This window comes from Tetrao urogallus (genome assembly GCF_951394365.1).
Source record: "Tetrao urogallus genome assembly, chromosome: 6".
Classification (NCBI taxonomy): domain Eukaryota; kingdom Metazoa; phylum Chordata; class Aves; order Galliformes; family Phasianidae; genus Tetrao; species Tetrao urogallus.
In genome coordinates, this window is record NC_136819.1 from 3,254,604 (window position 1) to 3,271,057 (window position 16,454).

The following is a 16,454-nucleotide window of genomic DNA, read 5'->3' on the forward strand; positions in this document are numbered from 1 at the left end:
CTGGCACTGCCTCTCCAGGTTGCTTGGGGCTCGTTGCAGCAGCAGCAGCTCGCTGCTTGTGCTGCCTGGGAGCCCCAGGTCTTCCTTGGCCATCTCTGGCACCTAGAACCAGAAAATCATAGAATAACAGAATGGTTTGGGTAGGAAGGGGCCTTCAGGACTCTCCTGTTCCAAGCCCATGCCATGGGCAGAGACATCTTGCACTAGGTCAGGTAGTCCAAAGGTGCCTCCAGCCTGGCCTGGAGCGCTGCCAGGGGTGGATGGGGCATCCACAGCCTCTCTGGGCAGCCTGTATCACTGCCTCAGCACCCTCACAGCGCTGAGTCTTTCCTCCTCCTATATCATCCAGATCTGCCCTCTTCTACTTTCAAGGCATTGTCTTTTGTTGTATCACTACTACCCTCCCTTACTACAAGTCCCTCTCCAGCTTTCCCCAGTCCTCCTTCAGGCACTGGAAGGACCCTCTGTGGTGTCCCCAGAGCCTCTTCTCCCCCCGGGCTGAACAACCCCCACTCTCTCAGGGTCATCTCACCTGGACGTGAGTGTCCTTCACAGGCAGTTGACTGGAGCCCTGCTCTGCACGGTGGTGGCCCACCTCTCTGTCCTGGGAGCAGTTCCTTCTGTGGCTTTCCACGTGCTGGGGCTCACCCTCCCAGCTCCCCAGGATGTACTGCTCAAACAGCCTCCTCTCCAGCTCCAGCTGATGCTGGAGTTGGCGGATACGGGCAGGTTGCTCACTGTCCATCGCCCAGGCCAGCTTGCTGAGGATGTCCGACAGCGTGGCGCAGGCCACCCTGCTGTTCTTAGGGGGGCTCCTCAGCACCCCAGCCAGCAGCTGCTGCAGCTTGCGAGCCACGTGCTGGGCCGCATCGCACTCCCGCTCCAGCAGCTCCTGCGTTGCGTGCAGCTCGGCCTCCTTCCAGCGCAGCAGCTGGTGAGTCTCTGTCGCCCGCTGCCGCTGCTCCCACTCCTTCAGCTGCTGCTCCTCCTGGGCCTGCTGCTTCTCCCAGGCACAACGCAGTCGGTCGGCCAGGAGCTGCCTCTCCCGCTGTGCCGCCTCCTGCAGCTCGCGTCTCTCTGCGGCCCAGAGGCGCTGCAGCTCCTGGCAGCGGAGCCGCTCGCCCTCCAGCTGGGCCCGCAGCGCCTCCAGCTCCATGTGCTCAGGTGGGCAGGCCTCTTGTTGCTCTGCAGCCTGAACACCCACCTCTGCTGCAGCCTGAAGGCAGGCCGGCCTTTGCTGGGCGCACGGCCCAACGGCTGCAGCCCTGGGCCTGGTGCAGAAGGTGGACGGCTGCCCCTCACCGTGCTCCAGGATGCAATGCAGGAAGCGTCTCCTCTGCTCCTGCAGTTCACGCTCCAGGCGCAGGATGTGGGCGGCCTGCTCTCCACAGGACTTTCTGCAGAGCTGCCGCTGGACTTCCTGCCGCAATTGGTGGGCCTCGCTGCTGCAGTTGACACTCGGCAGCACCTTCACCAGTTGCCGCAGCAGATCCTGTGCCTGGCGGACGGTGTTGTTGCGCCGCTGCTGGAGCCGCTGCTGCATCTGGCAGAGCTGGGCCGCCTTCTCCTGCAGCAGTTGGCGGATCTCCGCATGCCGCTGCCTGCGGCTCCGCTCCTGCAGGCGCTGACGCTTTGACGCCTGCTGCCGCTCCCAGGTGGAGCGCAGTCCGTCGGCCAGGAGCTGCCGCTCCCGCTCTGCCGCCTCCTGCAGCTCGCGTCTCTCAGCGGCCCGGCGGCGCTGCAGCTCCTGGGAGCGGAGCCGCTCGCCCTCCAGCTGGGCCCGCAGCGCCTCCAGCCCCCGCCCGCGCTCCTCCCGCTGCGCAGGGCAGGCGGGGGGCTGTGCCGGGCCCCGGCGGGGATTGGGCCGGCTGCTCTGCTTTGCCTGGCCCCGTCCCGCGTTGCCCCGCAGCATGGTCACGGGGATGTGAGGAGACCCTCGGCCTCCAAACGCTGTGGCCAAAGGCCACCGACGGTCACTCCTAGCTGGGGTCTGCAAGGACAGCTGCCCCTGACCCCGTAGCGCCCACTGCCTCTCGTCCCTGTCGCCAGACAGTGCAGACAGTGAATGCCGTGGGGCTGCGCCAGCGGCCTTTTATACCGCGGGCCAGCCTGGCACATAATGGCGGGCGGGGCAGCGGCCTGCAGCTATTGGCCGGTGCGGCCTTCCGGCCCAGCTCATAATGGAGGGCGGGGCTGCGGCCCTCTGCGCTGTGGGGCGGGGCGGCCGTGCGGCCCCAGCTCAACATGGAGGCTGGGGCACAGTGGCTGTAAGCTGCGCTGGGGGGTAGAGACGTCACGGGGCTGGGCAGTACTGCCCTCCACAGCGCTGGGCCGTAGGACGACCTGCAGCGGTGCTGCGGTACATGGACTTGTCTGGCACTGGAGAAGAGAAGCAGTAGGCCACCCAGCTCATTGTGATTTCCATTTAGATTCCAATAAAGGAAATATCTCACCATCCCTACGAGCTAGTTAAGTTTAAGGAAGCTGCTTGCGGGTTCTCCTCCCCGCTGAAACACGCGGCCACCTCCACAAAGCTCACAGGCTCCTGCAAGCAAAGTGCTCCTTGCTGGGAACAGCCAAGGCCCAGGGAAGCAGCTCGGAGAGGAGAGAAACTCCAATTCCAGCAGCTTCCCTGTGACCAGCACACAGATGCTGGCTGAGGGCATCTCGCTGTCTCCCTGCACTCCCATCTCTTGCCCCTTGCCTTCTCCCGGCTGCTTCCCCAGGCCCCCACCTGAGGTGGAAGTGCTGTGGCCGTTTGCTGCTCTCCTGCAGGCTGCATCAATCACGGGTGAAAGGCAGCAGCTGAACTGGAGCCTGCAGGGACAAGAGAAACGGCAGGGGAGCTGTGGGGGAATGCAGCAGCCCCTGTCCATGACCACTGCTATAACTGAGAAACAAGAGGTCATTAGGGGCTATAAAACAAAGATGGGTGGAAAGGTGCTATCTGCAAAATGCCAGGTTGGGAAGTTACGTACGAAGCTTCTTTTTGGCTGCCCCTCTGCCTTACAAAGGATAGTACAAAGGACAAGCAGCTCGTTGCAAAGATTCCTCCTTGTAGCAGTCCTGAACTTTTCTTCTCTCTGCCTATTGCCTCTTGGAATGTCCCCCGGGACCATGATGCTGAGCACGACTCTTCCTTACTTGAAACGCAGGCAGTTCAAAGAATTGTAGAACGGCCTTGGCTGAAAAGGACCACGATGATCATCTAGTGTCAACCCCCTGCTATGTGCAGGGTTGCCTACCACCAGACCAGGCTGCTCAGAGCCGCAACCAGCCTGGCCTTGAATGCCTCCAGGGACGGGGCATCCACAACCTCCTTGGGCAACATGCTCCAGTCTGTCACCACCCTCTGTGTGAAAAACTTCCTCCTAACATCTCGCCTAAGCCTCCCCTGTCTCAGTCTAACACCATTCCCCTTGTCCTCTCACCATCTCCCTTCATCAACAGCCGTTTCCCCTCCTGCTTATACGCTCCCTTCAAGTACTGGACGGCTGCACCTCATGGTCTCCCCGGAGCCTTCTCTTTTCCAAGCCAAACAAGCCCAGTTCCCTCAACCTTTCCTCATAGGAGAGCTGCTCCAGCCCTCTGACCATCTCAGTGCCCTCCTCTGGACCCGCTCCCAGAGCTCCACGTCCTTCCTGCACTGGGGGCCCCAGGCCTGGACGCAGCACTGCAGATGGGGCCTCACAAGAGTGTAGAGGGGGACGATCACCTCCCTCTCCCTGCTGACCACCGCTTTTTTAATGCAGCCCAGAACACCATTGGCCTTCCGGGCTGCAAGCTCACACTGCTGCTCACACTCATGTCCAGCTTCTCATCCACCAGGACCCCCAAGTCCTTCTCCGCAGGGCTGCGGAGACACAGCTTCAGGATACACAGGCTTCAGGATACACAGCTTCAGCGTGTGTATAAAGGATGGAAGGACCTGCAGTTAAGGGTTTGGATTTGCGTCTGAGCCCGTGCCTTCAGACGCTGCAAGCGCTATGCCTTGTCACCCAAGGGAAACAGTCAAACAGCTGCTTTGGGACAGAATGTCTGTGGTCTGTGAAGAAATAAAACTGGATGTTTTGTTAATTTTTATATTCTTCCAAAATCTGCTTGTTTTTATTTTTTTATTGTTCTAAATATTTAAACTTTCTTGTGTAAGGGACAGCAGATGCGGGTATGAAACAATTACTGTGCCTCTTTATGTACAGCATGAGCTGACACTTTTTGAAATTTTATTTGAAAAGGTGACACTAAATATACTTCCTGAAAGGGTTGTTTTTAGGGCAGAATTTGGAAACTTTGTTAGTACCCTTTGTATTATTTTGCAAATAATAAAATTGCATTTGAAAAATGAAGGGGGAAGTTCAGACTCTAAATTCAATATCAAAATTGGCCTGTAAGTGGTTATCTTAGATTGTGAACACAACCTAATGACACTCTGTATTTGGGTGTTTTACTTGTGACAAAACAGAAATTTTAATGCTTCTAAGAATATTTTAGAGGTTGAAACAGATTTGTGAGATATATGAGCAGGGGAGTGTTTAAGAACAGGTAAGCACAAAGCCATAAGTAAAAGCCTGTTTGCCTTACGTTTTGCTTGTGCGTATGCCCTGTTAGCTTCTGGAAATTGATAAGGAGATGATAGAAAGTATTAGCATGTATGGAAAAGACAACTATTCTCCCCGGCATGCACGGATCTATAACAGCTGCCACATCAGTCATGTTTGCAAGATGCGTAGGCTGCAGCATCGTTCCAGCGTGGCAGGCTGGGCAGTGTGTTGGGAGTCAAAATACTTCATAATAAAAACTGGCAGGGAAGCAGATTGAGATCAGAAAACCAAAGTTCAATGCTGTCTAGAACTGACAGTGCAGAATAAAGCAGTGTAATGAGACAGAGTTCTTGCAGGTAAGGAATGGGACGTATCATCTTCCCCCTGAAATGCAGTAGTTGTGGCACCGTGGGACATAAAGCACAAGCAAATTGAAGTAAACAAAAATGTGAAGCAATATGAGTGCTTTATTTAGCTTGAAAAATGTACAATAACAAAACTGAAACACTGTATTCTAAGAAAACTTGCTTTTTCTTCAGAAGGCTGTGAACTTCAAGTTCTTCTAAACTATGTGTCCAAGTGAATGATGTCTACTCTGCATTAGTCGAAATAACATTGAAATCTTCAAAACGCTAGGAGGAAACTGGCCTAGATCAGTAGATTCTGACCCTTGTGCTTCATAGGGTATGTCTGAATGGGACAGTGTGCTGACTCCTTAAGTTCTGAGTCTGAACTGTGGTAAATACTAGTGTAAGGAGCAACAGTGTTTCATGAACAGAAGTTCTTGTCACTATTCACTTTTATGGTAAATGTGAATCTGATTTGATCAGTGTACCTTTTTTAAGCTGTTCTAAGAATTTGTTAAGGTACAAGCTTGTGAGTTTTTCCTGCATGATGGAAATTACTTAATGAATGTCCTAGGTTATAAGCAGTAGGTGATGATTTTGCTTTACTTGACACCTATTTTCTGCTGAGATCAGCAGGAGGTTGACTCTGTTGCATCCACTCCTTTTCACTCACATTCTTTCTTTTCCACTTGAGTGAGGCCACCAAAACCAATTCCTTTGGGACCAAAATTCTTTGCGTAGCAAACTGCAAAAGAAAGAAAAGGGTCAAGAGTGTTCTGAATGCTTGCCCAAGTGGCTTTTGGATTTGGTACTCATTCCAAAGGTAAGTTAGTACAAAGACGGAAATCTGAGGTGGTCTTTCTCAGAAGTGTCAAGAGATTCTTGTAATGAAAAATATTTGAATTAAACGTGTTGCATCTGAGTTTCTGAAAAAGAAGTTGGAAAAGTATGTATTTAAAATTTGAATAACAATTTATTTAAATATGGTTTTCTGTCCGTGCAGACTGAGCATCAGAGATGTTCAAAGGAGGTTAGAAGAACAAGAGTGTGGAGCAGATGACTTTCTATGGTTGCTTGGGCAATCCAGTGTGACTCTATTGCCAAGTATGCTCATACTTATTTGTCACAACTTCCCTATATTAGTAGCGGTCAGCGTATTTCTCCAAATACATGTGTTTGATCTCTTGCTGTTGTCAAATTGTGCCCAATTTCAGTATTCTCTAGGATTCTCAATAGTTCAGCCTAGGATATAAAAACTTAGCCTATCTCCTGGAGCTCTTTCCAAGAAATCTGCAAGATTTGTTGATCTGAGGAAAATACCTGTGTGTGTAATTCGGCATGAATGCGTTCATCTTCTGTGTTATTAAAGTATAGGGGAAGCATCACTTTCGAAGTCTTAGTGGCAGGAAAACCAACTAGGACCATGATCTTTAAAGATCTGTCTGTATCTTTGTTATTAAGCATGCAGCAAGGCAAATCACGATGGTAATATGGGTCTACAAGGAACAATTCTTACCTTTACAGTAGAGCTCTCCGTCTTTGTCTGTAACATTTGTAGACTCTAAACTCTTTCCACAAATAGCACAGCGGAAGCATGTTTTATGCCAAGGCTGAGGGAATGAAGACAATTTGTTGTTATGCTACAGAAGATGCACAGCTAGCAGATGCAAGAAACAGCTGTTGCTTTTTGTTGCATGAAGAGGTTAAAATTGTCTTCTTGGGTTTATGACTTACAATTTTAGTACTTTTAGATTAGTTTTTCAAATTATTATCCCACTTTAATATCTTACCTAGTGAGCTTCTTGTTGATGGAGGTCTGGTAAAAATCAGAGAGCTATAGATAGTGCTCTCATTGGCCACATCCTTCGTGCGTGGAGATAATGAGTGAGAGTTCCTAGAGCAGAGGGTCAGCATATATCGCACAGTGATGGTTTTTTCTAGTCACGGAATCTCTTTAATTAATTTGTAGTGGCAAATGCAAGTATATATTTGAATTATAACTATCCCAAGAGGTGTGAGTAGGATGACAGTGGAAGCTGAAAGGGAAGGGTTGTCCCTCAGACCTTGACAAGATGCAGAATGTTGAAGAAGGCTTATGGCAAAGCGTAACTTCAACTTGAAATCAAGTCAGTATGTTAGACATTTTGCTTATTCAACCCTATATTTTCTTTATCAACACCAGGTAAAAATCTTCAAGGACTGATTAGCTCTAGCTAATCACCATGAAAAAAAATTTGGTTGTTTTTTTTTTTCCTAGTGCTTTAGTAACTACTTACTTTTCCTCCTCCCATTATCTTCTCTGCAGCATACACCGATTTGCCACACCGGGGGCATTTATCCACATCAACGATCTTTTTGGCAAACTTTGAAGGATTAGTTGGTGTAGAAGGGCGAGCAGACTTTGGTGAGCCTCTAAAACGGAAGTTTTCTGTGTTATAAAACATTGCTCAAAATGTTATCTTCACTCTAGAAATTTGATTTTTGTGGTTGTTGTTTCATTTTTTGTTTTGTTTTGTAAGGGGTAGAAACATTCTTACTGGTCAAGGACATAGAATCATTAAGGTTGGAAAAGACCACTAAGATTATCAAGTCCAGCGTGGAAAGGAAGGGTTACAGAATCAGAAAATCATGTTGGTTCAAAAAGACCTTCTGTTATATTGCATTCCATGTTACACAGTTAAAAAATGAATGCTGCACCCACTGTTATTGCCCATTTTGGACTCAGCGCATGAAGCTGACAGCCGCTATCATGAAAAGTGAATTTTGTTCTATTGAGAGGCCAATGAGGAAAAACAAGCAGAGGACTTCCACTCTTGCTGCTAGTATCAGTATAGAAGAGATCTTGAAAGAGGAAGGGAGGGGAAAAAACCTCTAGATTTTGCATGTGGTTGGGTTTTTTTTTTGGTTTTTTTTTTTTTCTGTTGCTGCAAGATTTTGACAGGGCTTGTAGCTGTTCTGAAGTCAAAAGCATCAGACAATTGGCTTTGTTTTGTATTTCTGGACCCTGTGGCTTACATCTTTGTGCTGGCTTAGTCATTCACAGAACTACTTTAGAATTACCAGACTGGTGGACTGCAACAGGTCATTAAGTCACCAGGACGTGGCAGCTCTCGATACAGAACTCTGCCCACAGTGGGTGTGTATTTTACAAGGGGTACAATTCAATACAGCAGTTCAGCTTTTATTTCCTGCACAGCACATTTGCTAATTGGTTTCTTTACAGTGATACCAGAAGAAAATGTTGGCTTTGAAATGTACAGATTTGAGAATAGAAAAATACTACAAAAATGTGCTGTCAGGTGTAATTACATGCAGCTGAAGCTGTTTGAAGATGGTATCTCAAGGGAATGCCTTTGTTCAATCATGTCCTCCATGTGTTTGTAAGAGTTGTACAGGCCACAGGGAGGGTTAAGAAACATTATTTCTCTGTTGAGAGGAGGGTTAACGTTGTGTGGTGGTGGTGTTGTTCTTTAATGGTAAAACCTAGCTGTATCTTAATTCTGATGGAGTGAAGAACATCCTTGTGTTCTGTGGTGAATGTGGTTTTACCACTGTGTATCAGCACAGTGGAAAATCACAACTGAAAACTGGTAAATTACCATGTCCACCAAGGAAAGGTTGTGGGAGATTCTGCTCTGCTACTCGTGCTACATGTTGGTGGGAGAGCAGAGCAGAACACCTGAAATAGCCCTGAGTGACAGGTAGCATCAGACAGCCACATGGTGCTGCTGGTAGGGTTGGACTCACTGTTGCAGGTTTAGGCCCAGATGGTCCCCGGTGTCAGTGCTGAGACATCCGGCTCCTTGCCCAAAGCCAACACCTTTGGGGCCGTATTTTCTCCCATAGCAAGTTTTGCAGTAGATTTCAGATTCGTGAGCTGCCACTGTGGTGCTGTCCAGAGCCTTCCTGCAAGCCACTACGGAAAGGAAGAGAGGCATGATAAAACATCTGCATATTCCAATGTGAATGAATGTGGGTCAGAATAATTACAGTTGTTGCTGATTTTTGTTCATCTTCAAAACTGTAGGAGAGGAAGGAACGTTAGCGCACTGTCTGCAGCAACCCAGTGAAGTTTTATGTGGAGGTCAGTCAGAATCAAGCAGGGCACTCTTTATTTATGTAGTAGCATTTCTTTGGGCTGTAGTGCCATGGGGAAAAGCGACCCTGAACACCTGATAGTTTCAGCTCCATTAGATGTCCAGAATGACAAGGTCCTGGTGTTGGAAATTCTGAGACCACAAGGAATGCCCTCTCCGTTGTTCTTGTTGCAGAGAAATGCTTCGTGGCTTACCTCACCAGAAAAGTTCCTGAGGACCTGGGGACAGAACGTGCCGTGGCAGTGCCATGCACTTAGTGGAGCACAAGTTGTACCCTCTGTGTCACTGCTTTAAATCTAGCCTCTGCTGGAATGGACCTAAAGTGCTGGAGTGGACCTAAAGTCCTGGAATGCTAGCAGCTGCTTGCCTGGGATCTTGGTAGGCATGTGTCCTTTATCTGAGAGGCACAGATGGCACTTGGAGCCAACAGACATTGCTAAGGCCACTCTTGTGTCCTCTGATTCTCCTCAGACGGGCATGGAAGGCAGGTTAGTGTCTAAGTTCTCTCGGGCACTTTGCAGATCTGAAACCTGATCAGCCTTCAATGAGTGGAATTCTGTTACCAGCAAGTGCATCTCCTTGCTGCTTACGCCTGGAAACCGAGATGATAACAAATGGGAAAAAGTAATAGTGACACTCTTCATGTGTTTGGTGGCTGCATACACTGCGCTGTTTTGGGAGCTCAGTACGTGGCAGCCCCCACCCCATCAAGAGAGATGAGGCTTTCAGTGACCAGTGCCTACAGAAAGTCAGGGTTCTGCAGCATGCTCTAAAAAAGTAGCACTGTTTACAAATCAGTCACTGCATCAACAGTGATTGGTAGGGATGGGGGGGGATGGTAAAAGGGAAAGTGTTCTCCTATTCTTTGAATAAGCGTGTGTGCCACTGAGGGGTGCTGATAGCTTGGGAAATAAATTGTGAGAGTGATGTAAGTAACACCAACCTGTGAAATGCACAAGTATGGAAAACAGTTGGAAGTTCACTCAAGTCAGAATTTAAGGATCTAAGGCAATATTGGAACCAGTGCAGCTTTACTTCTATCACAGTACTGTGTAGAGGGGAATACAATTTGCATGGAGCTCTTTAATTAAAAGGAATAAAATGAGGGGCTTCTGTAAATGTGCAAACTCGATCACTTCGTGGTGCTGTCTCTTCAGCTTTGAGATGATAATTATGTTTGCTGAGGGAGTTAGGAGATGATGGAAACTCTAGCAGTAAAGTGTTTCTATTCCTGTCACTGTAGGGGTAGAGTATCAATTCACCACAACAGATGGAGCAAAAGCCCTTGAAGTGCTATTGTTGAAATAGCTTTGGGACCTGTCACCTGCCAGCAGATAGCAGGCACTGAGGGGTTTCAGGTTTGTGGCACGAAATCCTGCCAAATGTCCATCACGGCTGCGCTGTAAGAAAACCTGATAGGGAAACAAGGTAGGCAAACTGCAGGCTGTATGGGAACTAAGGTTGGCTGGAAAGAAGCTCTTTACACGTCTGTAAGGTGAAGTTAGGGACATGATTGTATCATTCAGCTCGTCAGTTTCTTGCTGTGCCAACAGGTTGTCTTGAAAAAGCTGTTTGTTTTAGTGGGTCAAATACAATATAATCTCAATTAAATTGACTTTGGTTTTGTACCTGAGATCGGGTGTAGAGAAGATCATTTTTTGTGTGTGCTGAGAAATAAAATCCCGTAATTGATTCAATAAAAAGCCTGTGAACATGGTATGTGATGCTGAAGGATCCAGTCCAAAGCTGGTGGCTAGTGTTTATGAATCAAGGAAAAAGAAAGCCAATTAACATACCTGTTACCACCCATGCTTTGCTGCATCCTTCATTTTTTGACCTAAAATTCTGCTGGGATTACTTTTTTTTTTTTAAGTATCTGACCTTTTGATGAGTTAGTTCACACTCAGGGGTCCAACGGGGAAAAAAACAAAAGCAGTAGACCTAATGAGTGTGTGGTATTTATCACAAGCCATTTAGAAAAGATCATTTATATCAAAAAGGAAGCTTAAACTTGTTCCAGTATTAGGTGCCTGAGAATTCATATGGGAGGGAAATATCATTAACTATGACCCAACAGAACAGCTGTTTATTTTTATCAGACAAGAGTCTACTCATTTGACTTTTCCTTTCATATACCTTAGTATCACTGAATAAAGCGTGTGTCAATTCAAGATTTTCTAATAATTAGCATATTTACATTCAGAGTGTCTGCAAAGCATCTAGCTATCTTTAGTCCTCAGCAAATTGTTTATTCTCTTCACTGAGGATGAGTGGGGTTGAACTGATGGTGCCTTCTTGCTTATTTTTCTAGTGCAAGCTCATCCACAGAGAAAGATGCCTGCCCAACATCGGAGGTGTGTGGGGAAGAGTAAGTGAAATGGGAATATCTGGAATGTGGGTTGGAGGTGCTTGCAGATGGTGGTGAGAGATATTGTTGATAGAGATAACTTTTCTGTGTGAAATGATTTTTTGGGGGATGATCCATAAAAGTAATGTCCCCTAATAAGACTGACTTCTGTCTCAAGAGTGCTGGTTAAGTTCTTGAAGGCTTTTTGGTTTGAAACTTGTAGCGTGCTACCTTGTGGGACAAAAGGTAGCACTCTGGTGTCCCTAACAAAAAACATCTAGTGTGTGCTTCACAGAGGAGAAGCCAGGATCCTGAGAGAGATGTGGCTCAGGGGGAAAGGATTATTGAGAACTGATGAGGAGTGGCAGACTGGCCTTTCAGAAAACTGGATGATGCTATCGAGAAGTTACAGTTGTTTTATGTCCTTCAGTTGCTTAAGGAATGTGACACAGATTTTTTTCTTTAGCAAGTGTTGCCTCTGAGGTTCAACCAGTTATCCTTACAGATGAGGAGCCCTCAAAACTGACTTGCTAGAGTCAGTTTTAATTAAAACACTGCAGCTGAACAAACTTAGTTAAGTCTTGGCTCCCTCCCTTTGTCCCCTCACTGTGTCAAAGGCAGTACCATAAACATAGCAGTGTATGGTAGGAGTATTTTCTCTGGCCAAATAGGATCTCTAAGGTTCCTAGAGAGTGTCAGCCCAGAGTCAGTCTCACTGTGCTGTTCTCCAGGAAGGATGGTTAGTGCGTGCCTGCTCTCTGCTTTGAGCTTTCTCAGTGGTAAGATGCATGAACCTCACAAATCTTCCCTCTCTGAAGTTTGCTCTGGTGCTGGTTGTTTCTACCATCCTTTACACTGCTTGGGCTGTCTTAAGACCTGCTCTACAATGAGCAAACAGGTTGAACAAGTGTGAGCATCTTCATTGCGAATCTTCTTGGATGCAAGGAGTACCAAAGGAAGTATACTAGCTGTAGTGGAAATAGCTGAATTACATGGCTTTAACTTTGCACTTACTGCAGAGGAAGCACGTCTTGTGAAAACTCCTTCCATTGCACTGAATTTCCTCAGCATGGTACACTGTCTTTTCACAGGCACCGCATTTGGCTCCACCTCCCCAGTTAGGCATCCTGGTATGTGAAGATTTATGGTTTATGGTACCTAGAAAATCAAACTCAGTGAGTAAATCCAGTAGAAAAAGTAGAAAAAGTGATATTTATTTACTTATTTCCCTTGAACTGCTATTGCCAGGTAACCCCTAGCTAGGATCTGCTCATGTGAATTGTACCATGATACTTGCAGACTGTCATTGAGCATTCTCAGTGATGTGTATAATGGCAATTTTCTCTGTCAATGTGAGTCAATTTGCGCACACCGTCCAGTTAATATCTGAACCAATTCCACCATGAAACTGAACAACACGACATTATTACTGAGGACACTGTAATAGAACCAAGTTGGTCAGTGAGCTTCAAGACCTCTGATGCACAGCTGTCGTAAAGTAGTGACTGGGGCTTTCATTTGTCATTCGTTAGAAATCTAAACGTCTGAGAGAAAGAGAGTTGTGCTTCCTATTCCAGTGGCTATGGGAGTGACTTGCCCAAGGTCATGTGTCTCTGAGCGCAGTGTCAGAGCCAGGAGCTGAGCGTAGGTCACCAGACTGTGCTCAGTAAGTGCCCCTGATGATTGTGCTATCATGCAGCTGGAGTAGCTACAATCTACGGTTTGCCCTTCTGTTTTCTTATTTGAGTCACTGTTTCTGGAAAGTCTGGGACGTCATCTGGTCATCTGCACGTCCTGTTATCAGGCTGTTGAAGCTCCTGGCTCGAGCCACCTCTGTCCTTCTTGGAAAACCAGTCACTTTCTTATTATAGGTCTTTCAAAGTCTGCTGGTCCCATTTGGATTTGATTAAACCTACCACTGGATGTTCTTAATTAAGAAAAGGATTTTGAATGCTGAATCAAGCCTTCCTGTGATGTGATGTAAAAGAGTGGAGTTTGTCATGGTAGTAATGTAATGTAAAGCAGTTACTGAAAACAGCTTGAGTTTTACCCACGGTCTAACTGTGTACACAGGACACTGATGTCCTGTCTGTCATGATCTTGGTGACTTCTGTGCTGCATCTGCTGGTTTTCAGAAAGAAACTTTTCTGTCTGCCAGCTCCACAAGCTTAACCTCGAGCTAGTTCTGGCTACTAACCCAACTGATTGTGCAATTGCAGCAAAAGGCATCACTATCCAACAGAAGGAAGGCAGGACTATGGCACAACAAGGTGGGCACATCTGCACTGTTATCAAACACTGGTGGTCAAGATACGAGCATCTCCAAGTATATCCTCCTTGGCATTCTGGTTATTAGTGCAGCCTCACCCTGTTACCTGTGGTAGACAGCACAATGTCATTGTGCCACAAGGTGCAGCCTCTCATTTTTGTGATGGAAACATCTCAGCTCAATCTGACCTTAGCTGCTGTAGAACAGCCATGCCATTAAGCTGTTTCAGACTATCAGTCAGTTCCCTTGCTGCTCTTACAGCTATGAAGCACTAGTGATGCATGGGAGAGAAAACCCCAGCTTGCCTTGAGCTGTGCTTATCTGCAGTGTAACGAGTCAGAAGCAGAAATGTGATGTATCTGAGGTAACTGTATGGAAGGAATGGATTACAAATTTGTTTTCTTCTTCCTCAGGAATGTTTTTGTGAAATAGCACTGTTGAAGTCTTTGTCCCATTTCTTTTAAATGGGGGGGTGGAAAGGAACAGCGATAAATATTTCACTAGGGTCAAATCTTATCTCATTCTGCCATTTTGTATCCTTTTTTTCTTTCTTTTTTTTTTTTTTAAGTGTGTTTCTATCAGTAGCATTTTTTTCCTTTAAAACAATCAAAATAATGCTTCAACCATTTTAAAATGAGAGGGGAAGATCGGTTTTATGATTGAAAAGTCAAAGGTTTTTCCCTTTGCAGTGTTTTCTTTTGGTCCTGTACAGCTGGAGCAGCACCGACAGCTGTCCTGGAGGAGAGTGGTTTGCACCTCTGGTGACCGGCTGTGCCCTTCAGAGGTGCAGTGTCTCTGAAACTGTGACAAAAGAATCCTTGTTGGAAACTAATTCTCATTGCATCATTTAGAAGGAAAAAGTAGCAGCCTTGGAAAGGCTGATAGCGCTTGATAGTGAGCCTTGTGCTGTTGTGGGCTGTGGTTAGACCTCTCAGAAGAACAACTGCTCCTCAGATAATTATAGTAACATGACAGGGCATGCACACACATTTTCCATCCTGCTTTGGCATCACCTGATGGGAAGCCATAGGAGGAAGAAGTCACAGTAAAACCTTTCTGTGAGCATTCTGGGATGTGTGCTGCAGCTCTGCTGTAGTCCTAGTGTGAGATGTTTGGCCTGAATCAATTATAAGTATGAAAATAATCATTCCTTATGTAACAGACAACAATAATATCAAATTAAACTGCTGCGTAAGACCACACTGAAATTTCTTATCCCAATAGCTGTCTGTGGGAAGCATCAGTGTGGTCACAATGTGGTCCTGGTATTTAATTGCTGCTGCTGTCTCTTCCTGTGACTGCCTGTCATCTAGCTCCCCCACAGTGCTGCTCACCTCACCCACACCATGAGGGTAAAGGGGTGACATCTTCCTTGCCAACATGGGAAAATGAGGGTTCTGCAAACCCTTTGGAAGCAAGAGGTTTTAAGTGATGTGGTATGGAGTGGGCAAAACTGATTGAAGGAAGCCAACACTCCTGGCTGAAGATTCTGATTTTGTCTATATCATTCCCAATGATCTGTTACTGCTTTTTGCATAGTAATACAAAGTTCTGCTCAATGCTTCCTTGATGCATGCTTTTGGAGAAATGCAAGCTGGCATCTCCAAAAATCAGGATGTCCTGATGTTGGAACCAAATATTTAGTTGTGACTTAACAAACAAAAACTCTAAAAATCCAACCCTTTCTCCCCCAGCACAATTCGTGGCTTTGGGAAATGATGTCCTGCTGCACAAAGGTGCCATTCCTTTGTCCAAACCTAACACTGTTCTATCAGCTTTTCCTTCCACATCATTCTCTCCTGCCTGTGTTCCTGTACCAAGTCTAAGCCATTACAGCTGAGCTTGGGCGCAGTATTTTGTACACATTCATGCTGTTTCTACCCCCTGATAGGAAAAAGACCCAAACCCTTATATCAAATGCTAGCAGAATCCCACGTGCTGTACTTACAGCGTAGCTTGGTGTTCCTCCCTCTTCTCTTATGCCCCAAAGGATTGAAATGGAGGAATTCCTGCGCTCTTTAAATGCAGGGGCTGCTGCTGCTGGCCCTATAGGCGGGGAGGGGAGGGGAAGGAGAGAGGGCTTTGGGGATCTGAGCAATGCCATTGCTATCGCCAAGCTGAAAATAGCTGCTGACAAAAGCCTGGCATTTTGTTCCCTTGTGTCCACTTGTGAGTAGGTGGACAACAATGCAGCCCCTCAGATGACACCTACAGCACATTCCTGAATGCAGCCTAATGGATCATAAATAAAGATGAAAGCTCAGTAGTTGCTGGAGTGTTGCTTGGATGTGGAACGTAAGAATCCTGAAATGAGAGCTTAGTCATAGTCGCATTGCCAAAAATAATTTACAAAAAAAATTAAAAATGTTTATCAATATTTATGCGTGTGTCTGTGTTTGTATTTAGCCCCTGTGAGTTTAAGTATTTGCAGAGCAAGATGCTTCTTTTAGTTTGTGACTTTCTTTGGTGGCAAAACAAGCTCTGCAATACACTGCATTTCATGTCATTAAGTAAGTTAGCTTATTTTTATGGTTATAAATGGGCTTTCCAGAGTTCTAAGTTGATTGTAGTGTGGTCTTTTTTTTTTCCCCACAGTTTCTTTCACCACTTTTACTTGTCACTAATGAGTGTGGGGTCATCCAGAAGAAGTTGTCCTCCCTCCTGCTGGATTCCAGGCCTTATACCCTATCTGACAGTATCTCTCATTCAGAAAGCAAGATCAAGTGTTCATGCCCCTTGCTGATTAAATACCATTTTCCCCTTCTTCAGAGTCCATATATCTTTCTCTGACCAAAAACACCCCAACAAAAAACTACCACTGTACAACGTATTACGCAACTGCAGTAATTTAAT

The 16,454-nt window shown here is 46.5% G+C and overlaps 1 protein-coding gene across 1 annotated transcript; it reads right to left on the reverse strand.

Moving 5' to 3' along the window:
* Nucleotides 1–5,553: 5,553 nt before the first annotated feature.
* On the reverse strand, nt 5,554–12,458 carry CSRP3 (cysteine and glycine rich protein 3; the record flags this gene model as incomplete). Its single annotated transcript, XM_079536734.1, has 5 exons — nt 5,554–5,633; nt 6,405–6,498; nt 7,165–7,300; nt 8,636–8,804; nt 12,347–12,458. 5 exons carry the CDS (start codon nt 12,456–12,458, stop codon nt 5,554–5,556), a joined length of 591 nt encoding a protein of 196 aa, XP_079392860.1.
* Nucleotides 12,459–16,454: the final 3,996 nt, after the last annotated feature.